General features: G+C 33.5%; 1 protein-coding gene, 1 non-coding gene and 1 pseudogene across 2 annotated transcripts in view; 2 read left to right on the top strand and 1 right to left on the bottom strand.

Annotated features, from left to right (window-relative positions):
• Positions 1-18,504, top strand: part of LOC110646215 (2-(3-amino-3-carboxypropyl)histidine synthase subunit 1) — a 32,806-nt gene extending 14,302 nt beyond the window's left edge. Inside the window, exons 4-6 of the transcript XR_009145560.1 lie at positions 16,374-17,141; positions 17,410-17,505; positions 17,725-18,504. This is a non-coding gene — a transcript (2-(3-amino-3-carboxypropyl)histidine synthase subunit 1). The remainder of the gene's footprint in view (positions 1-16,373; positions 17,142-17,409; positions 17,506-17,724) is intronic.
• On the top strand, positions 333-18,504 carry LOC131175391 (2-(3-amino-3-carboxypropyl)histidine synthase subunit 1-like; annotated as a pseudogene).
• Positions 18,505-21,011: 2,507 nt separating this feature from the next.
• LOC110645569 (mitogen-activated protein kinase kinase kinase 20-like) lies at positions 21,012-21,821 on the bottom strand. Its single transcript, XM_021798778.2, has one exon. The coding sequence runs from the start codon at positions 21,819-21,821 to the stop codon at positions 21,012-21,014; it is 810 nt and encodes a 269-aa protein (XP_021654470.2).
• Between the last annotated feature and the right edge of the window lie 3,267 nt (positions 21,822-25,088).

The following is a 25,088-nucleotide window of genomic DNA, read 5'->3' as shown; positions in this document are numbered from 1 at the left end:
TTAACTATTTCATTGTCATATGTAATTTTTTATAGGAGCAAGAAAGGAATTGTCAGAAGAAAATAGCAATCTCAACTGATAATGGCAAAGATGATCATACATTAGCTTCTCATTAGGTGTTTAAGATGGCAATGACAATTTTTCCAATTACAAGTCATAATCTAAATTCGATTAATACCTTTGGGGTAGTCTCCAACCAATCGAAAACGACGATGGATCGACGCATCACGTTAACAGAAGAACCCTGATGTAGCTGTTTCCACCTTCCACAATCACAGCCATTACACAACACCAACACAGATCTCTATACTTGCAATCCATGGCGACCTTAGACGAAACCAGTGCCGAAACGTTTCGTCAAAAACCAAATCCCAGAAACTATCCTCAACGACTCATCTCTCAATGCCGCCATCTCCCTCTTGCCCTGCAACTACAACTTGGAAGTCCACAAGTGTGTCTGGCGCATCCGCTCCACCAGAGCCAAGCGTCTCGCTCTCCAGCTCACTGAGGGACTGCTTATGAATTCGCTTATTCTTTCGGATATATTCACCGCCTTCGCCGGCGTTACCCACTGTTTCGTCCTCGGCGACGTCACTTATGGCGCCTGTTGTGTGGACGACCTCTCCGCCTTGGCGTTAGGTGCTGATCTTCTAATTCACTATGGCCATAGCTGCTTGGTCCCCATCGATGCTACGAAAGTTCCTTGCCTTTACGTTTTTGTTGACATTAAAATCGATGTTGAGCGCCTGATTAGCACCATCAAACTCAATTTAAATGATAAAAAAAGCATTGTTCTCGGGGGTACTATTCAGTTCGCATCTGCGATTCGAGAAGCAAAGCCTGAGTTGGAAAAGCTGGGCCCTTCGGTTTTGATCCCTCAATCGAAAATTGTGAGCTCAATGAAATGCAAATATACATATTTGCTGGTTCATTGCAGTAGAATAGCATCAATTTTTTAGTGCCACAAAATTGATATTCTGTCACGATAGAAAATTAGTCAATTTGCCTTAGTTCTTAGTCCATCCTTGCTAAGCAAACTCTTTTCCGTTTCCTTACAACCCATTCCGATAGGACCAAAGTTCAACCGCTTACATGTAGAACCCAAGCTCAGTGGCCTATCTGTAGAGGAAAATAGACCTTGCCCAGGTGAATAATCAGATAGTATTAGCTTGCACATGGACTTAACAACATCATCACTAAGGCTTGGTGGTAAGAGTTCTTCCTGCTCAAATGGTGAAGTAAGCTCTTCATCAACAATAAAAGGATGATCCAATAGCATATCTGCTGTCCACCTCTCGCAATGGGGTCTCATGAAACACATTCTTAAGAAATCTTTCCCTTTCTTTGACATGCTTGCTGGTATCTCAGGTGAGCTACCCTCAAAAGCTAGGCGAACAAAGAAATCTTCTACATCCAATTCATGCCATGGTGGCTTTCCTGTGATCATCTCAATAACAATGCAACCCAGAGACCAAATATCCAAAGCTGGTGATATCTCAGCAAGCTTTACAGATTCAGGAGACATGTATAAGGGAGTTCCACGGAAAGTGTACTGGTAAAAGAATTTCCTTGAATTGTCTTCGTCAGGCTCTTTTGCCAAGCCAAAATCCGCAATTTTGAGCTGAAAATCTTGTTGATCAGAAGGGAAAACAAGGATATTGGCAGGCTTAAGGTCACAATGAACATATCCATTGTTATGTATGGATGATAACCCTTTAAGAATCATCCGAGTGTATCGCCTCACATCACATTCAGGTATTTTTCCCCCATATTTGTTAATCAAGTCTGCAAGACTACCACCAGGAGCATATTCCAGTAGTAAGTTATAAATTGTCATACCATTCTCATGACTCAAACAGTCCCCATAGCATTGAATAATTCCTTCAGAGCCAAAAAGACTAAGCAAAATCTTCAATTCTTTTTGCAGAGAGAAAGAATCTATTATCAGCGCAGACTTCACAGCAAGCGGTGGGGAAATAATGTTGGTCGGTATGGCCAAGAAGACAGAGCCGTAGGATCCCTTCCCCAAGCACTTCCCACGAACCCAATCCATAGCGAGCGAATACAGGTTATAGTGGATGATGAGCGAGAATAGTACCGTAGAATCCTTGGGTAGGTGGTGTATATAAATAGTATATATAATCCATTTCCTTGTAGGATTTAGTATATATAATCCTTTTCCTTGTAGGATTTAGTATATATAATCCTTTTCCTAGTAGGATTTATTTTCAATTTCTTTAAGGAAAGGAAGATAAATATATTAAAAGCCCTTGTGAGCATACAATTATATCTTTAAAGTTATTATTTTATTCATGATAATTAAAAAAGCAATCCAATGAAATTGATTCTATCTTTAGTCAACCTTATTTGTTTTCTCCTTAATTTTTATATTATACCCGTATATTTTAAGGGTGTGATATACCTTCGGGGTAAAATATCACATTTTAACCAATATTTTATAATTTATTAATACAATTTAATTTATTAAATTAGTATAGGTGTAAACACAATATAATTTTCAAAAATCATTTTCAGTAACTAATATTTTATAACAAAATTATATTTATTTATTTATATTTACTTTGTAATGGCTCGATTATGAATGATTTATTTAAATTAACTCAAATTTTAACTAAAAAATTAAATAAATCAAATTAATTTATTAAAATAATAATATTTTAATTTAAAACACCGAATGTTTTACATAATAATTAAGCAGAAGAACCCTGATGTAGCTGTTTCCACCTTCCACAATCACAGCCATTACACAACACCAGATCTCTATACTTGCAACAGGCGTTACCCACTGTTTCGTCCTCGGCGACGTCACTTACGGCGCCTGTTGTGTGGACGACCTCTCCGCCTTGGCGTTAGGTGCTGATCTTCTAATTCACTATGGCCATAGCTGCTTGGTCCCCATCGATGCTACGAAAGTTCCTTGCCTTTACGTTTTTGTTGACATTAAAATCGATGTTGAGCGCCTGATTAGCACCATCAAACTCAATTTGAATGATAAAAAAAGCATTGTTCTCGCGGGTACTATTCAGTTCGCATCTGCGATTCGAGAAGCAAAGCCTGAGTTGGAAAAGCTGGGCCTTTCGGTTTTGATCCCTCAATCGAAACCCTTATCGGCCGGTGAAGTTTTGGGTTGCACGGCACCCAGAATACCATCGAAATCTGTAATTGGTAGTTTCAGTGACATGGTTGTGGTATTTGTGGCGGATGGGAGGTTCCATTTGGAGGCGTTTATGATGGCTAATCCTGAGATTAGTGCATTTAGGAATGACCCATATCTGGGGAAGCTGTTTCTTGAGGAATATGATCATCAAGGAATGAAGGAGACGAGGAAGAGGGCAATAGAGAGGGCAAGAGAAGCCAAGAGTTGGGGGATTGTGTTGGGCACATTGGGAAGGCAAGGCAATCCGAGGATTTTAGATAGGTTGGAGAAGAAGATGAGAGAAAAACATTTTTCTTATACCGTTGTTTTGATGTCAGAGATTAGTCCTACTAGGATTGCCTTATTTGAGCAATCTGTGGATGCTTGGATTCAGATTGCATATCCTCGGCTCTCTATTGATTGGGGAGAGGCATTTGAGAAGCCTCTTTTGACACCTTTTGAAGCAGTTTACCAGGTTGGTGGGAGAAGGATAAGAGTGTAGTGGCAAACTCAGGGTGTTGCAATGGTCTTGGATGTGGGCACAGCAATGGATTGTGTTCTGGATGTGGCAATGAAGCTGCAAAGGATGTATAGGGTGTAGGTTATTCTTTTGCTGGTGATTATCCCATGGATTACTATGCTCAGGATAGTGGGGAGTGGAATTCCTCTTATTTGAAGAAAGCAACTCGCCCTATAAGAAGAAATGTGGTGTCCTCTACCAGTGATGGTGCTGCTTTGTAGCATCACTACCTCTTAAGGATTGTATTACATGTGCTTTGTAGCATCATTAGCCCATAAAGATTTTATTACAAGTAAGTATGTCCAACTTTGCTTATATGTTTAATCTTGATGTTTTAGAATATGGAGGTTATTTTTGCATCTGTTTTGCCCTTGGTTCAATTTTGGTTTTGGAAGAAGTATGGATTTTATTTATTAATTTATTTTTATCTACCCTGAAGGCATGATTCAAAAATAGTAATTCTGTAGAATGTACAGACTAAAGTACTTGTCTTAAAAGTGGTATCATGATCACTTGGTACAATTGCACTTCAAAACAAGTTAATCTTAGAAAAATACTAGGATGTTGCAGCGACGTTGACAAATAAAAATAAAAATACTAGTAAATAACCGTTTGATGCTAGTGAAAGATGCTCTGTTAACCTCTATGGATATTAAATTGTTATGCTTAGCTGAGATTGACAATGGGAAGAAAAATGTTGCTAGAAATTATGCTGAGCTGAGGCAGACAATGGGAAGGAATCATGAAGCTGTTATGAACTTGAGTTTGGATAATGTCCAAGGGCTGCTGGGTTGAGGTTTATTATTGTTTTTGCCTTTGTGTTTGCAACCTATTGTGGAAGAACTAACGGTGCTTGTTAGAGAGAACTGTCCGGTCTCTGAGTATTTAGGAGATTCAATTCTGGAATGAACTTAGCTGCCCTTTAGTTGATTTCAACTAGCTTTTAAATACAAAAATATAGCAGAAAAACCAATAAAGATTCTCCAGTTTTTAAATGACTTTAGTTTATTTGCAGCAAGAGAAGTTTAAAATGTAAAACTCAAGCAGCCACATCTAATCCAGGTTCTTTTTCCCATGTGAATAGCGCCTGTAGATCTGTCTAAAGTGGGTATCCACCTTAACTGAATTTCCCTGTTCCACATTGGGGCTCGTAACAGATGCCCTAGAAAAGATTAAGCTATTAAGATTAACCAACTTATGTCAAAAACATTGAAAAAATAAGGGGAGATTAGCATCAGGAAAAAAACCACTCTAAAATCTATCATTTTGCCACATTGAATGCCTCTCAGTAGAAAATAAAAATAATGGAATAATGGACTAAAATGGATATGTTGCCCATGGTGATATTGTGTCCGCAAGTGCACGGGTCACAGTAGTATAGTTTTAAAAATGATATCGATCCCACAGGGAATTGTGCTTAAATTGGAAATAAAAGGATAAGCTAATTAGAATGGCAAAATTTAAAGATATAAAATGAAATTTAAAAATTAAAATTGGTATTTGAGGAATTTAAACTAAATCAAACAATTAACTAAATTAATTAAACTAGATTACCAAAATTTAATTTGAAATTTCTATTTATGAAATTGAGAGGAATTGAATCTAAATTCAATAAAAATTAAAGTGATTCTAGAGATTGTATTTTCAATATTGTTTGCATGTGGTTTATCCCTAATTTTGCCAAACATATGAGAATTGCAATTTTGAGGGAAATCAATTCTTAAATCTTTGAAACCTTTTTCAAGCATTTCAAAGTTGGTATTCATTAAATCAAACCCTGTTTTCACGGTATTTCAAACTTAACAAAAACCCAATTAAAGCTCTAATTGATTTTGGAAAGTCCCCTTAATCCTCTTAGCTTATCTCTAACACCAAGAAAACTAAGTTTATTGCAAGATTATCTATCCCAAATATTCACTTGTCAGTCCATCTATTAAGGATTAAAGCTTAACTTAATGAGGGCCCATTTATCAAGCAAGGCAACAAGCTCACAAGCAATAAATCAAAATATAACAAACCTCATTTAAATGACTAAATCAGTTCAAAACCACAAATACAAAGCAATATTTACAAACCCATCTCTAGAATCTCAAATAACTACTCACAAATCATAGTTTCAAGACAAACCCAAGTGTATAAATGAAGAAATAATGAGAATCTAAGCTAAGGAGTAGAAAAACCCAGAAGAATGCTGATAAATCTGCTGCTAGAGAGTGCAGAAAATGGCCCCTGCTGCTGCTGCAAAATGCCTTCACGTGCTCCTCTCTTTCTCTCCTTCTTTCTTGCCAAAAATGCCTCCCTTCCTCCTTATGTAAAGAAATAGATAAAGGAGGTTTTATATGGGTCAGATATCTGCCCTAGAATGGGTAAAAAGGTAAAAGATTTCAGAGAAAGTGAGATATAAAATCAGAGTAACGAAAATGCCACGTCAGCCATTTCCAGTAAAAACGACATAAGCTGAATCGGTTGTGTCGCGGGTTGTGTAACCTGCGGCCTGAGAAAAACTGCATATCTGACGATCGACACAACCTGTGACATAAGCTAAATCGGTTGTGCTGCAGGTTGTGAAGCTCTCGGCCATTTTTTAGCTCAACTTCAAAAATTTTTGCAATTCAACTCTAATTTCCTCCAAATGGCTACTCTGATCAAAATACACCAAATTTCTCCAAATTTAACCTACAAAACAAATAAATTCCAAAAATTAAACTAAGAAGTGTAAAAATTATAAAATTGACTAAATATATGTTAATATCTATAATCCACTAATGTAACAAGTATTTTTCAAAGAATCATTAGGTCTTTTTAAGGGTTGTAATGGGGTCTAATAGGGTAAAATTATGGTTAACAAAGAAAGGGAATAAGGGAAACAAAATATGAGAATAATATTAATCATGAAACTCAAAGTGCATCTAATATTCTTTTTCTTTTTTTTTTTTATCAAGATGAAAGAAATTCACGATGAATCTCAAGTGCTATCACAATGATTATATAAAGGGACTATTTTTTATACTTTATTTTATTTTATTTATTTATTATTTATTTTTTTTCTTTGATTTTGTATGTGTCCCTATTTCATGTCACACCCAAAATTACCTTTGGGATATTTTGGTGACCCTTTTTTTTTTTAATCAACTTTTCACAATTACTCTAGCACTTTTCAAGATGTTTCAATCCTCCAAGCTTTTTTTTTATGCACTTAATTGCTAAAATATTATTCTCATAAATAGGTGGTAGTGTTTAGGTTTAATGGCTAGGTAAATGATTTGGGTTCCAAAGAAATTAGGGAATTAAGGTTCAAGGGGGTTTGCAAGAGTTGAAATGAAATTAAGGTAGGTTAAGGCTAAATGTGAGGTTTAAAATATGAAGGAATACCTAAATCATATTCTTATCAAATGCAAGTTAAAAATTTCGCTTTGAAAGATCTAAGATGCTTGTTCTAGGAATGGTGAAACGACAATGACCATTTTCTTCCTTAAAGGCTTATTCAGACACTCAAAACTCAAAATAACTAATCAGAATCTGCATACCTAGATAAATATATTAATTTTCAGCTATTAAGTAAGAGAAAGAATAATGCTTAAGACTTTGTACTCAGCTGGAACTTTCATTCCACTAACCATCTAAAGGCAAGTTGGATTGCTTGAATAAGTGGCTTATGGAATTCAAAGACTGGTTTAAAAATTCAAAAATTTTAAATGAATAAATGAAATGCATGAGTGTATAAATGTATAGTCAACCTATATGTAACTAAGTATGCATAACTAAGTATATGAAGCTATATGCAGTGTATATAAGTGAATATGTACAAGTATGAAGTAATGAATGAGTATGTCACTATATGCAAGTGAAAAAGGAAAAATAATTTTTGCAAAAAATTTACCCTCTCCCCCATACTCAGAATGAACATTGTCCTCAATGTTAAAAGATTGCAAGGAATGGGATAATTTGGCTATATGTGCATAAAGAATTATTACCCTGTTTCATAAGTGATAGCACAACTTGTGTTGAAAGTGACACAAGCTGAGATAATAATTGTTACCTCATTGAAGGTGCAGCCAATTTAATTAAATAAAATGTCGACAGCTGCTGCACTCATTGCAAAAGAAACAGTGGAATGGAATCTATTAAAGCAATTAAACTCAAAAAGTTGAAATAGGGAAGTTAAGCTCAAAAATATAACCATCAAGTGTAAATCTGAAGTAACATATTAAAGCAAGTGAGCAAAGCACTAAAGATTCAAAAGAAAAAATATACGTATGAGCAACTAAAAATAAAAAAAATATACTGAATAAGCAAATGTTTCAAGTGAAAGAAAAGCAACACAAGCAAAATATTAACGAAACAAGCTATTAAAAAAAAACTAATTAATTAAGGAACTAAAATAAAGACATGAAATTTTTTTTTTAATGGCTTAGTGGGCTTTTTGGGCTTTGGTTGGTTGCGGGCCCATTCTGGTGAAGTGGGTTGTCAACCTGCAAAACCAATTAAACAACACAAGTTAGAACACAAGGATGGAGGTTGTGCTGGAAGTTGTGAAATCTGCTGCCCAAATTTTGCCCAGTGAACATAAGCGACGACACAACCAAAATTGGTTATGCCGCAGGTTATGAAATAATCTGCCCAAAATGCGCCCAGTGAACACAAGCGACGACACAACCAAAATCGGTTATGCCGCAGGTTGTGAAATCTGTTGCCCAAATTTGACAAAATTTCATAGTACCTGAAAAATTAAAACAATTTAGATTTCAAATGATTAGACCTTCATAACATAAATTCTAATTGTTCAACTTGTTATGTTCATTAAATTCTTATACAACTCAACTCAACTCAACTAAGCCTTTATCTCAAAAATTTGGGGTCGGCTATATGGATTCGCTTTTTCCACTCTGAACGATTTTGGGTTAAATCCTCAGAAATGTGTAACATTAAATTCTCATAAAAAATAATTTTTTCAAAGCATCAATTCACACATTCACATTCAAATAATTTTCCTTTTAAACCAAGATGTTAAAATTTGGAAAAACTTTCTCTTAAAATTAACAAAAAGGGCAATGAGTCCAGCAATATCCACCAGCAAATACTCAACAATAGAAAGATGAAAATTATAAGTGAACAAATTTAAGACTAGAATTTAAAGCTAAAATTTAAAGCTAGAACTAAAGCAAAATTTTTAATGCTCATTTGCTTGCAATGAATTGTATCCCATCTGCACAAAAAAATAAGAACAATGTCAAACTCTGAATAAGGAGTATAGAAAAAAAACTTAAAACAAATATATATGAAAGAAATAAAGAATCAATGAAAAATTATGGGTTATGTCCAAAAATGTTAAGTTTAGGTCTTTAGCTTGACCTTACTCACTCAAGATTTTATGGAGAATGAGAGAGATAGCAGGTTGCTATCTTCTCAATTGGCTCACCAACTGAATAGTGCCTCAACCTTTGCCCATTTACCTTAAAATTATCAGATTTTTTACCAAAAATTTTCACAGCACCATGAGGTAAAACTTTCACAACTTTAAATGGACCTGACCACCTTGATTTTAATTTTCCTGGAAAAAATTTCAACCTTGAATTGAATAAGAGAACTAAATCTCCTTCTTTAAAGTCCTTTTTCTTGATATGCTTATCATGCCATTTTTTAGTTCTTTCTTTATAGATCCTAGCATTTTCAAGTCTCAGTTCTTCTAACTCATCAAGTTGTAAAAATCTTTTGTGTCCAGCAGCTTGTAATTTCAGGATTTCCTTTTTCACAACATTCTTCATTGTAGGATTCAATCTTCTTTCGTGTTCAATGGAAGGGTTATTATTTAGCTCTAGGAAAATCCTATGCATATAGACTGTTGGACTAATTCCCTTTATATCATCAATTGCATAACCCAAAACTCTTCTATATTCTCTCAAAACTCTCAACAATTTTTCATTCTCAATATCAGTCAAAGATGCATTAATTATAACAGGATATGTTCCATTGGGTCCAAGAAAAGCATACCTGAGGTTGGAAGGAAGAGTTTAAGATCTACCTTTGGGGCATCCTCTACCTTTAATGACGGTGGTTTAATCTCCAAAGTTTGCACTCCTTCAAGTTGAAAAATTGTGACTTCAAGATGTGGTGGAGAGCTCTCCAAGTGTTGTGCAAAAGCAGCTATGTTGTGATTGTCATCATCAATGCTCCCACCATGGACTAAGCAATTTTCAAGTGGGTCTTGTGGATAGCTTTTTTTGAAATGCTCTTGAACAATCTCATCAATAATAGCTTTTTCTGAAATGCTCTTGAACAATCTCATCAATAATGTCTACTCGCAAACAAGACTCAACTTCTTCATGTTTCCTTTTCATGGCTGGATTGATGTTGAATATCATTTGATCATCTCCCACTCTAAGTGTCAATTTCTCACCCTTTACATCAATTAATGCACCAACTGTTGCCAAAAAGGGTCTTCCCAATAAGATAGGAACTTTTGTGTCTTCTTCCATATCTAAAATGACAAAGTCCACCGGAATGTAGAATTTCCCAACCTTGATAGGCACATTTTCTAGAATGCCTTCTGGATATTTAATTGAACGGTCAACCAATGAAAGATACATGTTTGTGGGCTTCAACTCTCACATATTCAACTTCTCATAAATTGAAAGTAGCATTAGGCTTACACTAGCTCCAAGATTATATAAGGCATTTGCCACACAATTATCACCTATATGACAAGGAATGGAAAACACACCCGGATCTTTGAGTTTGGAAGGTAACTTCTTCTGAATTATAGCACTGCATTGCTCTCCCAAGTTAATGGTGTCATAATCTTCTAGCCTTCTCTTGTTAGTAAGAATCTCCTTCAAAAACTTGGCATAACTTGGCATTTGGGATAGTGCCTCAGTGAATGACACATTGATATACAACTTTTTTAGCACTTCAAGAAATTTGCCAAATTGTTTGTCTAGCTTATGCTTGATGAATCTTTGAGGGTAGGGAAGGGTGGGCTTGTAAGGCCTGTGTGGGATGTATGGTTTCTCTCCCTCATATTGCTCACTTTTGCTTTCTTCTTCTTTTTCATTTTTCTTGCTCTCAACTGAATTTTCTTCTTTTATGCTCTCTTTTTCTTCTCTCTTGCTTTCACTCTCTTGACCAACTTTCTTACCATTTCTTAAGGTCACAACCTTACATTGTTCATGAGGGTTTTGTGGTTGGCTAGGTAGTTTCCCATAGGATTTGCTTCCCGATGAGCTTGCTTGTTAAGCCAATTGAGTCTCCAACATACGGTTATGGACTTGTAATTGATCCATGGTTTATCTCATGCGTTGCATTTCTTCCTCCAATTTGCTATTCATCTTGCTTTGTTCAGCAAAAAATTTCTCCATCATGCTTTCCAAGGTTGGCTTCGATTCATGAGGTGGAAGGGATTGTTGTACTCTTGCTTGATATCCAGGTTGTGGCTGCCTTGTGGGCTGAAATTGAGGCTTATTCTGCTGCATATACTGCTGGTTATGAGCATAGTTTGAGCTTTGACCTTGTTGAGCAAAAGTTGCTAGTGGTCTCCATGTTGAGTTGTTCACATTAGAGTAAGAATTTCCCATAGGTTTTTGTTGATAACCTCCTGCATAAGCAGCTTGTTCTTGCAAATAATCATCACCATAAGAAGAGTAATCAACTCCACAACTTTGAGTTCCATCTGTAGGCAACTTGTTGCATAGTTGTGTAGGAGGAGAGGTTGTTGCCTGTGCAAAAAAAAACTAAGAAGTCAAGTCAATCAAAAATATTGCATTCATGTAAAAAAACTGAGTCAAGTAAATAAATTTCATTCTTCTTGGCTCAAGTGTTCTAGGATTTCCCCATAAATGTATATTGAGCAATCTTCTCTATAATAGATCATAGCATTCTTCACTTGTCATCATTCTCAAATCCTCCCCTCTAGATCAATCATGTGTTTTTATTTTCGAGTAACTGTAGTAAATTAAATCCATTTCATCCATTTATTTTTTTGATTTGATGGATTTTTTTTCAAGCTCAAGCTCCTTCCAAGATTCATACAAAGTTTCATCATCTCTTGGCTTAAAAGCTACCATCAAATTTCTCAAATGAGTGGTCTTCCCAGGTGGGAAAAATTGAGATAGAAAAGCTTGAGATAGCTGCTCCCAAGTAGCTATAGTAGCTTGTGGAAGTGAGTCATACCACTCCAATGCTGAATCCCGAAGAGAAAATGGAAATAAGGTGAGCCGAATCACTTCATCTGAAACTCCAGGTTGCCTTTGTGTGCCACATATCATCAAAAATTTCTTCAAATGAGAATGAGGATTTTCAAGTGGACTACCTCCAAATTGTGAATTCTGAACCATTTGAATAAGACCAGTCTTTAACTCAAATTGATTAGCTCCAATAATAGGCCTGTTATCTCTCACATCTGCACATCTAGGAAAAGCATAGTCTAACATGGATCTTCTATAAGGATCATTTTGATTAACCACTTCATTTTGCCTATTTTGCTCATTTCCTCTATTATCTCCACTAATAGCTCTATTTTGATTCTCCATATTTTCAATTGTCTCCTCTTGCTCAAATCTTTGTTGTTCTTCTTTTTCTGCTTCCTTTCTTCTCTTGTATTCCTTTTTGTTGGCTCGACAGAATTTTTCAATTTCAGGGTTGAACAACAATTCAGTATCACTTGTGCTTTTCGATCGTCTCATAAACAAGAAAAGTACCTGAAAAACACAAGGAATAGTAGTGAAAATAAAAGAAAATAAAAATTCTAATTAGCTTAAAATAATTAAAATCCAACTTAAAAACAAACAATTCCCCGGCAACGACGCCAAAAACTTGATATTGTGTCCGCAAGTGCACGGGTCACAGTAGTATAGTTTTAAAAATGATATCGATCCCACAGGGAATTGTGCTTAAATTGGAAATAAAAGGATAAGCTAATTAGAATGGCAAAATTTAAAGATATAAAATGAAATTTAAAAATTAAAATTGGTATTTGAGGAATTTAAACTAAATCAAACAATTAACTAAATTAATTAAACTAGATTACCAAAATTTAATTTGAAATTTCTATTTATGAAATTGAGAGGAATTGAATCTAAATTCAATAAAAATTAAAGTGATTCTAGAGATTGGATTTTCAATATTGTTTGTATGTGGTTTATCCCTAATTTAGCCAAACATATGAGAATTGCAATTTTGAGGGAAATCAATTCTTAAATCTTTGAAACCTTTTTCAAGCATTTCAAAGTTGGTATTCATTAAATCAAACCCTGTTTTCACGGTATTTCAAACCTAACAAAAACTCAATTAAAGCTCTAATTGATTTTGGAAAGTCCCCTTAATCCTCTTAGCTTATCTCTAACACCAAGAAAACTAAGTTTATTACAAGATTATTTATCCCAAATATTCACTTTTCAGTCCATCTATTAAGGATTAAAGCTTAACTTAATGAGGGCCCATTTATCAAGCAAGGCAACAAACTCACAAGCAATAAATCAAAATGTAACAAACCTCATTTAAATGAATAAATCAGTTCAAAACCACAATACAAGCAATATTTATAAACTCATCTCTAGAATCTCAAATAACTACTCACAAATCATAGTTTCAAGACAAACCCAAGTGTATAAATGAAGAAATAATGAGAATCTAAGCTAAGGAGTAGAAAAACCCAGAAGAATGCTGATAAATCTGCTGCTGGAGAGTGCAGAAAATGGCCCATGCTGCTGCTGCAAAATGCCTTCACGTGCTCCTCTCTTTCTCTCCTTCTTTCTTGCCAAAAATGCCTCCCTTCCTCCTTATGGAAAGAAATAGATAAAGGAGGTTTTATATGGGTCAGATATCTGCCCTAGAATGGGTAAAAAGGTGGAAGATTCCAAAGAAAGTGAGGTATAAAATCAGAGTAACGAAAATGCCACGTCAGCCATTTCCATTAAAAATGACATAAGCTGAATCGGTTGTGTCGCGGGTTGTGTCGTAGGTTGTGTAACCTGCGGCATGAGAAAAACTACATATCTGACGATCGACACAACCTGCGACATAAGCTAAATCGGTTGTGCTGCAGGTTGTGAAGCTCTCGGCCATTTTTTAGCTCAACTTCAAAAATTTTTGCAATTCAACTCTAATTTCCTCCAAATGGCTACTCTGATCAAAATACACCAAATTTCTCCAAATTTAACCTACAAAACAAATAAATTCCAAAAATTAAACTAAGAAGTGTAAAAATTATAAAATTGACTAAATATATATTAATATCTATAATAATAGCTATGAACAAGGGTAAATTATGTGCAGAAATTACACCTAAATGATGATATAAAATGCATGCATCACATGGCAATTGTTCTATTGCTCAAATCCAAGTCCTAATTCTAGATTAATTGTTTTCCCTTGAGAAATATCTATAAAAATAGGAACCTACTTCTCAAACCAAATTTTGGAAGGCTCAACCATCCACTTAGGACCTTACCAATAAAGAAGATGATAGGACTTCATTTAGCTCCTCATTGTAGGGTTGAGCATTCAGCAGGTCCTATTCAGTTCGAAATTTAATAAAACTGAACTAAATTCAACTGAATCCATTTCAGTAGTTAAATCAAACCGAATAGAAATAATTTGATTTGGATCATTGGTTTTTAATATTAATACACACACACACACACACACACATAATTCTAGTCAGTTTCATTAATTCGTTTTTCCCCCCTAAACCAAACCTAATTGAATTAACATTATTACTTGCAAACCAAACCAAACTGGAAAAAAAAAAAAACCAAATTCGATTTGGTTTTCCGATTTGAACTGAACGATGCTTACTTTAATGGCAGAATTTTAATTATTAGCACCTAGGATAATTCCCTTTGGCAAAGAATGCAGGTGTATCTAGAAAATTCAAGTGAAACTTCCATATCAAATTCCCAATTTAATTCACTTGACTGATAAATTGGATTGCCAACACTTACATTTATAGAATTAGAGATTAGCTCACTTTGTTAATCGTCTCTGCAGAGAGATCAAGTTTTTTCAGCACTTAAACTTGATAGAAACATTTTGGATTGCATTAACCTAATAATCAAATGCATGACTTTACCCTAAGTTATCTCAATATTGAGATGAGGGAGCCCTCATCTTTGCTTACCAGTATGAGCTCTTCAATGCCCAACCAGTCTCAAGTAAATGGATGAGAAATCAAAGCTTTGCTTCCTCGGTAATAAGATCATCTGTTACATAAAATGCATTGTTCTCTTAGTTTTATTTTTCTATATGTCTATCTTTTTTAATCATACGTGGTTGCAATGCATGATATTTATAACAAAGGTATGTGAACAGATGGTGTGTGCATATGCCCATCAATAATTCGCAAGATTTCTTCTGAATCACAATGAAGACCAGGAATTGAATTGGACATCTGAATCACTTCCAACAGAATCCCTGAATTGTTTCTTGTAGTTTCTCTTAATCAATTATTGATGAAAATATCTCCTCATCAGTTGCGGTAGACAAATTGAATATGGAAAGCTTTTTCATGTAATATGAGAAGCTATCGAGAAGATGAGGCGGGTGTATCTACTCCCTGGAAGCTGCTGGCCTCAAGCCACACAGAATCAAAAGCACATATCCAATGGCGGTAAAATTTGCAGTGTGTAAAATGTCCCCAGCATCTGCATGTGGTGTTCAGCTGATCCTATCTCCTCTATGTTAGCTTCAGCACATCATGTTTCTCAAGTTATTCTCAGACGGATGCACCAGCTACAAGGTACAGCAGCAAGGTTTGCTTGAAGAGGTCATTAGTACTCATGACTGAATAGGGGTGAGCATCGGTTGGTTCAGTTTGGAAAATCAAATATCCAAATAAACCAAAATTTTTAGCCGGCCAAACCAAGCAGAATTTGGGAGAAAATTGAAAAATCGAATCAAACTGAAAAAATTAAAATTTTTAGCAGACTAGACCAAATCAATCTGATTTGGTTTAAGTTTGATTCAATTTTATTTATCAATTATGGTTTCATCTTGAGCTTTTTTTTCTTTGATTTATTTTGGACTCATTTCTTACTCAATTTTCTTTATATTTTATATTTTTAACTTTAATTTAAGATTTAATAATAATTAATTTTAAAAATAAATTATTCAATTTGATTTTGCTGATTTTTGGTGTCAATTTTTCAACGATGCAATCATAATTCATCAATTCATCAATTATTCAATGTCTTCTATATTCAATTCCTGCCATGGTGGCTTTCCTGTAATCATCTCGATAACAATGCAACCCAGAGACCAAATATCTAGAGCTGGTGATATCTGAGCAAGCTTTATAGATTCAGGGGACATGTACAAGGGAGTTCCTTGAAAAGTGTACTGATAAAAGAATTTCCTTGAATCTTCTTCATCAGGCTCTTATGCTAAGCCAAAATTAGCAATCTTAAGTTGACTTAAATTTAGTTGATCAGAAGGGAAAACAAGGATATTGGTGGGCTTAAGATCACAATGAACCTATCCATTATTGTGTATGCATGATAACCCTTTAAGAATCATGAATGTATCGCCTCACATCACATTTATATATTTTTCTTCCATATTTGTTAATTAAGTCTACAAGATTACCATCAGAAGCATATTCCAGTAATAAGTTATAAATTGTCATAACATTTTCATGACTCAATAGCATTCAATAACTCTTTCAGATCTAAAAAGACTGAGCAAAGTTCTCAATTCTTTTTGCAGGGAGAGAGAATTTACTATGAGGGCAGACTTCACAGCAGGTAGTGGCAAAATAATGTTGGCTGGTATGGCCAAAAAGACAGAGCTGTATGATCCCTTCCCTAAGCACTTCCCACGAACCTAGTCCATAAGGAGCGATATATTGGATGAGTGAGAATAGCCGAGTAGAATAGGTCAATACAGTATATATAAGTAGTATTTATCATCCTTTTCCTATCAGGATTAAGTACATATAATCCTTTTCCTTTTGGGATTTACTTAAAAATTCACAGAGGCGTTTTTCTAAACTGCCCTTTGAGAGTTGGTGTTTGATTGAACATCGTTCTTTTTTTGCGTTTCATAAATTCGCTGCTAACTGAGGCAATTACAAGCGCATAACTATTCAATGCCAATCGTTTGGGGTTAGGGTTTGCAAATCTATTTCATGAATTTCAAAAACTCCCAATTTTATCCAAAATTTCCAAAGGAAATGGCGCTGAGGAAGTTCTACGGCGAGATAAAGGCGTTGACAGTGAAGGAAGTGCCCAACTAGGTAAAGCCGATGCTATCAATCGATTACGTGAAGAAATAGGTGCAGAAAGCTTTGGACAATTACCACGCCAATTACATCAAGACCAGCTCCATTGATCCACTCTACCATGATGGCGGCATGATCTTTTCCAACCTTGTTGCTCTTCTGGGGGAGCACCGCCACTTCGAGCACCAGCAACACTAAGGAACATGGCCACTGATTCGTTGACTCATCAATTCATCATTTGTCAGTAACTTCCTGTGAGTTGATTTTACTAACGTTGATTTTCTTGATGTTCTATTTTGTGTCTCTGGATATGGTCGGCAGGAAGATACTATTGATAGTTTTCTCTTTTACACTCTGCATCTCATTGCTTCAAGAAATTTGAATCACATACAGCAGAACAAAATGATTGTAGGTCATTCTCTGGTGTCTTTGATCTACAGTGAGTTTTATTAGAGATATCTTTTGCCTGCCATTGTATGATGTCTTTGGTCTTACAATTTACAATATCTCTTCTACATGTAGCTTGGAGCTTGGGTGCATCAGATGTTAGAACAGCAGATGCCCTCATCTGATATTCCATCCAAAATTCTTTGTCAAGTGATCAAAATTGATCTTCAGGTAGGTTAGGTTTTGGCTCATCTGTTATATTCTTGTGGACTTTAGGCTGAACCTAAAACAAACCAAGTATGTGCATATATATATATCACTACTTCCTGGGCCTGATGTAAGCTAGTCTGTCTTACTTTTGCAATTGAAGCATCCATGAGCATTTTCATTGTGGTTCTTTTTATATTTTTGCCCCGTATTTTCCTTATTATTTCCCCCTATATGAATCAGCGAAGAGAGTTTACTGGCAGCAATCCTGAACTCCTGAAACCTGCAGAAAGATGCACAGTGAATTCATTTTAGAAAACGCTTACTGCTTCGGATGTAAGCAAGCATTGTACTTTAAATATTTATCAAAAGCATGCATAGGAATGTCTACCAGCATTGGTCAGTATCTAAAATAAATTATTGTTTCCTTCCCTGCTGTGTATTGTGATGTGATTACTTCTCTCTCATTGATGGTTATGATTTTCCTCTTTGTTCAGGATATGCAGCAACAGACACCTTGTCAACAATTGATTCCAAAAGATCTGCATGGCAACGAGTGGCATTTCCAACATGTTAATCAGAGTAAGCAATAGTTACATTGCTTTTTCATGATGCGATACTGAATAATTGTCTAGAGATGGCAATTAATTAACTACATTGGCTGAAATATGCTTTCTATTATTCTGTTCTACTGTATATGATTGTTAATTGAGAATTTATGGAAATTGTGACATTTTTTTCTGTTATATCTATGCATTTGTATATGTTTAGACTTGCAACTAAAAACCTTACATGTTTCTGTTCTATAGGGTGTAAATATCAACTTGAACACCCAATTGCAGAAAGTCGGAAGAAGGAAAGAACAATTTTAATAATATTTTTAGAGGTTAATTAGTTCCCTTTTTTTTTTCCTTGCATTACAAAGACTCCAAATTTTCTTTCCTATTCAAGAATTGTTGTTTATGAGTTGTGCTTAGAAATGATGAATATTATTATACAATAACTTTAATTTTTTGAGTTGTATTAATGTGTTCAATTTAGTTATTGTTTATTTAAATATTAAATTTAGTTGGAAAATAAGAAATATAACCAGATGTGAATCACACTAGCCATAAAAATGTCTGCCATAAATATCACAAAAAAAAGGCATAAAAGTTAATAAAATTGCAAGTAATCATTATAAAACAACTATTAAAAAATTAAAATTGAAATCAAATTCTTTAAACCGCCTCTACAAACCTTCTCTAATTCAATAGTCATGATGGCTTGAACAAGCATTGGGGCGGTTTAAAGTGCCTCAGAATCAAGTGTAGGGACTATTTAAAACGCCGTTATAAACCTCCCCTATACCATGACCTACCTAGTGCTCGGCGAAATCGCCTCTATGTCATAGAGACGATGGTTACAGAGGTGGTCATGAGGCAGTTCAAAACTGCCTCTGGCAAATATAGGGGCGGTGCCTTGAGAAAAACTGTAGTTAATAGTGGAATTAAGGGATCATCTCATATCATGAAATTGTCTAGTCTTTGAGTGGGAAATTTACATGTGGATAATAATTATCTTGTTGTATCTCTTTTTGAACATCTTCATACGATTCGCTTCTTCTGTGTTGCTCAAGGTAATAATTATTGTGGATCTATCAGTGCGATGATTTGAATATCTCTAAAATCTTAAATTTATGGCATTCAGGGATGAGTGACCTTTGTTAACACAGAAAAGTGTCTTAAAAATGTCTTGACAGAATGAATAGTATGGGAGAAAAGGAAAAGACAGAAGGGGCATTGTTCTTTTAGTGCTATCTAGAATGACAATTCACCTTGTTTGTAGTATTCTTATTTTATTCTGCAAGAATAAGTAGCATCTTTTCATTAATTGATACAAATAGTGTGCAAAATTAACAAGTTCCATTTATTCTCACCTCATTGTTTTCTCTTTGACTATATTGCAACGTACCAAACATGACACAATTGTATGACCTTTCATCATTATGTGGACTCAAGGCTGTCTTCTGTAGTTGATATTTCCAGGGCACCGGCCATCTCTTTTTGTTGAGGACATCCTTGGAAGTAATTAAATCCTTATTGCTTGCTTTCTAATGTAACTTCCCATTGCTGAAGTATCTTTGTTTGTGAATTGTTACTTCGCCCTGAAGGCCTGGAATGCACAAAACGGTGGACCTTTGGCCATTCTGGTTTTAGATGACAAGAATGAACAAATGATTACAATGGACACCCCTGAAGAAGAAAATGCGGATGCTGACTATCTGCCAAGATGTATCAGAGCTCTGTACACGATGTTGTCGTTGTTGTTGGCTCCACCAGGATTTCGAAGTATATTTATATTGTTTAATTTTATATATCTCCTAATAAAATTATGATAATTTTATTTTATTCAAAATTTTTTCAGGTGGGTAATAGATAATTTTATAAGATACAAGTCACTTTCCTGTAAGCCACAAGTGGATGGAAAGATGAATGAGTTGGGCCCTGAGTGTTTAAGATAAGCTGCTATAAATATGGTTCCTGCTATTCTATGTCAGGTTAGGCTCATACAACTTGAAAAGCAAGTTGCTGTGGAAAAGTACCTTTGAAAATGTTCTACAGCGACTCCATTTTGTTAGGGATCTTGTTTCTGCTTGGTCAGGCTAAATTTGAATGGCATTCATGCGTGGAATTCTTGATTAACTAATATGCCCGAGATGAGGATGTAATTTTCTCAATCACCATTTCACCACAAACACTACAACCTAGCAAGTGATGAAAGCTATCTTAACGTTTGCATGAATTCAATAATCATAAATGGTGAACGCAATGCACTATTAACACCATAAGCTCTTTTTTATTGAATATTCAGGATTTATTTGGGGAAGAAGATGAGTCATCAACTTAATGATAATGATACTAATAAGCAACATGTACCATAGAAGATAATTGGAAAATTCCCAACTTGATATTGCTAACTGAGTGAATAGGAGTTGAGAATGAAAAATTGAGAGGTGGAATTGAGGCTGAATAAATTGGTGCAAACTTATAATTAATGGAAGGGATATAGAGGACAAATTGGTCGAGGAAGAAAGTGAATTAGATGAAACAGTGGAGAAGGAAGGCACTAAGAAGATGAAAGATCAGCAGGCACTCATTCTCCCAAAACATTGATGATTAATTTCCTAATGACTTAAAAACAATGTAATTAGATTCATCAATGGCACTCTGTTTATTCTTTCCTTTTCTCTGTTGCTATGAGAATAGAAAAAACATCACTTTATTTAGAAGATAGCAGATGATTCATGATTTGGTAATACAATTAATATAATTCTTTTGTCAAGTAATTAGAGTTAAAATTACAAAGAATCTCACTATTAAAATTACAAAGAATCTCACTATATAAAAATTGTGAGCTCATTGAAATGCAAATATACATATCTGCTGGTTCATTGCAGTAGAATAGCATCAATTTTCTAGTGCCACAAAATTGATATTCTGCCACGGTAAAAAATCAATCAATTTGCCTTAGTTCTTAGTCCATCCTTGCTAAGCAAACTCTTTTCCGTTTCCTTGCAACCCATTCCGATAGGACCAAAGTTCAGCCGCCCTACATGTAGAACCCAAGCTCAGTGGCCTATCTGCAGAGGAAAATAGACCTTGCCCAGGTGAATAATCAGATAGTATTAGCTTGCACATAGACTTAACAACATCATCACTAAGGCTTGGTGGTGAGAGTTCTTCCTGCTCAAATGGTGAAGTAAGCTCTTCATCAACAATAAAAGGATGATCCAATAGCATATCTGCTGTCCACCTCTCGCAATGGGGTCTCATGAAACACATTCTTAAGAAATCTTTCCCTTTCTTTGACATGCTTTCTGGTATCTCAGGTGAGCTACCCTCAAAAGCCAGGCGAACTAAGATATCTTCTATATCCAATTCATGCCATGGTGGCTTTCCTGTGATCATCTCAATAACAATGCAACCCAGAGACCAAATATCCAAAGCTGGTGATATCTCAGCAAGCGTTACAGATTCAAGAGACATGTACAAAGGAGTTCCACGGAAAGTGTATTGGTAAAAGAATTTCCTTGAATTGTCTTCGTCAGGCTCTTTTGCCAAGCCAAAATCCGCAATCTTGAGCTGAAAATCTTGTTGATCAGAAGGGAAAACAAGTATATTGGCAGGCTTAAGGTCACAATGAATATATCCATTGTTATGTGTGGATGATAACCCTTTAAGAATCATTCGAGTGTATCGCCTCACATCACATTCGGGTATTTTTCCTCCATATTTGTTAATCAAGTCTGCAAGACTACCACCAGGAGCATATTCCAGTAGTAAGTTATAAATTGTCATACCATTCTCATGACTCAAACAGTCCCCATAGCATTTAATAACTCATTCAGAGCCAGAAAGACTAAGCAAAATCTTCAATTCTTTCTGCAGAGAGAAAGAATCTATTATCAATGCAGACTTCACAGCAAGCGGTGGGGAAATAATGTTGGTCGGTATGGCCAAGAAGACAGAGCTGTAGGATCCCTTCCCCAAGCACTTCCCACGAATCCAGTCCATAATGAGCGAATACAGGTTATAGTGGATGAGGAGCGAGAATAGTACCGTAGAATCCTTGGGTAGGTGGTATATATAGATAGTATATATAATCCATTTCCTTGTAGGATTTAGTATATATAATCATTTTCCTTGTAGGATTTATATTTAATTTCTTTAAGGAAAGGAAGATAAATACATTAAAAGCCCTTGTGGGTATACAATTATATTTTTAAAGTTTATTATTTTATTAAATTAAAATAAAAAAGATATGCCACGGTAACATTAAATAATAAAAAAAAATTTAGAATCTTTGGATGAATGAGAACAGTACAGTATATAAAATCCTTGGATAAATAGTACAGCATATATTATCCTCTTCCTTGTAAGATTTATTTTTAATTTCTTTAAGGAAAATGACAAAAACATCAAAGGCCCTTGTGTTTATATGCAATGGCTTTCTTAAAATAAAATGATATATACAATACTAATTAGTAAAAAACTGTACTTTTATTTTGTTTATATTGTGTTTATACTTATATGAAAAAAAAAAATATTCCAAATGGAAAATTAAAGCATGCAGTAATGGATTAGAATTTGAGTCCTTGAGGTGAGCTTGGTTGATTAACTTAAGGGTATATAATATTGAAGTACTTAAATTTTAATTTGTAATTCAAAACACTTATCTTCAATTTAAGCAACAAAAATCCTATATAACTTATAATAGTTAGTTTTTAAATTATTTTTGATGATGTGACTCTTATTAAATTAAAATTTTATATTTTATCTTCAGTAATTTAACACATTTAAGGAAAAGATTTAAAGGTGTATAATAATGAAGTATTTAAATTTTAATTTATAATTCAAAACACTTACCTTCAATTTAAGTAATAAAAATTTTGGATGACCTATGACCCTTATTAAATTAAAATTTTATATTTTATCTTTATTAATTGAACACTTATCAAGAAAAGATTTTAATTAATTAAAAATAATATTTTAGAATTAATTTCTCTCTCCCCTGTTACCTCTCTATCCACAACCTAATAATCTAAATTGCCCATATAAATACTTCAATAATTATACTCCAATTTCGTAAGTACATGAAATCGCGAAAAGTAATATGGTATAATTATCAATTCTATTTATTTTGTTTAGCCATTCAAATTTCATTGTTAACACAAACTCATAATCTCTCTGTTTTTTTTTTGTTTTTGGTCATTAAGAGATGTATTCCAGCTATTAGCTCATCAGACTAATCACTTCCTGGATACCCGAATTAAATGATACACATACATAATCTATTTCCTAATAATAAAATAAATTGCAATTAATTCACTCACCACTGTAATTATTTCAAAATTTTCACATATCAAATCTTTTGCTCTCACTCCAATTATTATTTCTGTTATATCTATTATTATTATTATTTACAAATACACAATTTTCCTTCCTTTTCGTTGCTAATTGAAATCAATTAAATGCCACAATGGTTGATATCCAAAAGTATAGGTACAAATAATAAATAATTATATAAACAAAGAAAATTAATAAAAAATTTATGAAATTAAAATTAAATTCAACCTATATGCCCTAGTTGAAAATGTAGCTCCTCATAAAATCAAAATTAATAACAATTGTTTATCATAGACCTAGAATCATTGCAATGACAATAAAAATAAATCCTAAAATAAGACAAATTCAAAAGAAAAAAACTCTAATCAAGAAATAAATCCAGCGTGAGTCTTCAATCTCCTTTCAAAAACGACTAGCTTTGTTGAATCTTGATCTCCATCGGCTAAAATTATGTTTCTTGAGAGTTTTGTGCTGCCAAAGTCTCCAACCAGATGAAAAGTTATGCTTATAAAAAAAACTATTCCGAAAGGAAAATTAAAGCATACAGTAATGGATTAGAATTTGAGTCCTTGAGGTGTGCTTGGTTGATTAACTTAAGGGTATATAATAATAATGAAGTATTTAAATTTTAATTTGTAATTCAAAACACTTATCTTCAATTTAAGCAACAAAAATCCTATATAACTTATAATAGTTAGTTTTTAAATTATTTTTTAAGATGTGACTCTCATTAAATTAAAATTTTATATTTTATCGTCATTAATTTAATACATATCAGAAAAAAATTTAAAGATATATAATAATAAAGTACTTAAATTTTAATTTGTAATTCAAAATACTTATCTTCAATTTAAGTAATAAAAATCTTGTATAACTTATAATAGTTGGTTTTTAAATTATTTTTGATGATGTGACTCTCATTAAATTAAAATTATATATTTTATCTTTATTAATTTAACACATATCAGAAAAAGATTTAAGGATATGTGACAATAATGTATTTAAATTTTAACCTATATTTTATAATTTATTAATTTTTTAATACAATTTAATTTATTAAATTAGTATAGGTGTAAACACAATATAATTTTCAAAAATCATTTTTAGTAACTAATATTTTATAATAAAATTATATTTATTTATTTATATTTATTTTGTAATGACTCGATTATGAATGATTTATTTAAATAAACTCAAATTTTAACTAAAAAATTAAATAAATAAAATTAATTTTTTAAAATAATAATATTTTAATTTAAAACACCGAATGTTTTACATAATAATTTAATATTTAATTTTAATTGATTCATATTTTTTATGACTGACTTAAGTTTATAGAAAAATAAAAACAAAAATAACTCAACAATTTACAATAACTCAAAATTAAATAATTCAAACCTAAATATGCTTGTAATGTATATATAATTTAATAAAATTAACTACCCATTCATTTATTTTAAAAAATACATTAATTAATCTTTATTTTTTTATTTTTACTTTTTAACCTCTCCATCTAGTTTAAATAAAGTTTTTGTTAGTTAATGTGTTCAAAAGACTAAAAAATTATTATTATGAAGACTAAATAATTTAAAACTTAAAAAATAAAGGGACTACATAATTATATTTTTTAAATTATAGAAATAAATAAAATTTAAATTAACATTTAAAAGAATTAAAAAAATTAAAAATAAAAGAAATAAAAATTAAGATTAAGAAGTT

The sequence above is a fragment of the Hevea brasiliensis genome, chromosome 17 (assembly GCF_030052815.1).
Source record: "Hevea brasiliensis isolate MT/VB/25A 57/8 chromosome 17, ASM3005281v1, whole genome shotgun sequence".
NCBI classification, from domain to species: domain Eukaryota; kingdom Viridiplantae; phylum Streptophyta; class Magnoliopsida; order Malpighiales; family Euphorbiaceae; genus Hevea; species Hevea brasiliensis.
The sequence above is the reverse complement of the archived record's forward strand: the minus strand, read 5'-3'. Positions and strand labels throughout refer to the sequence as shown.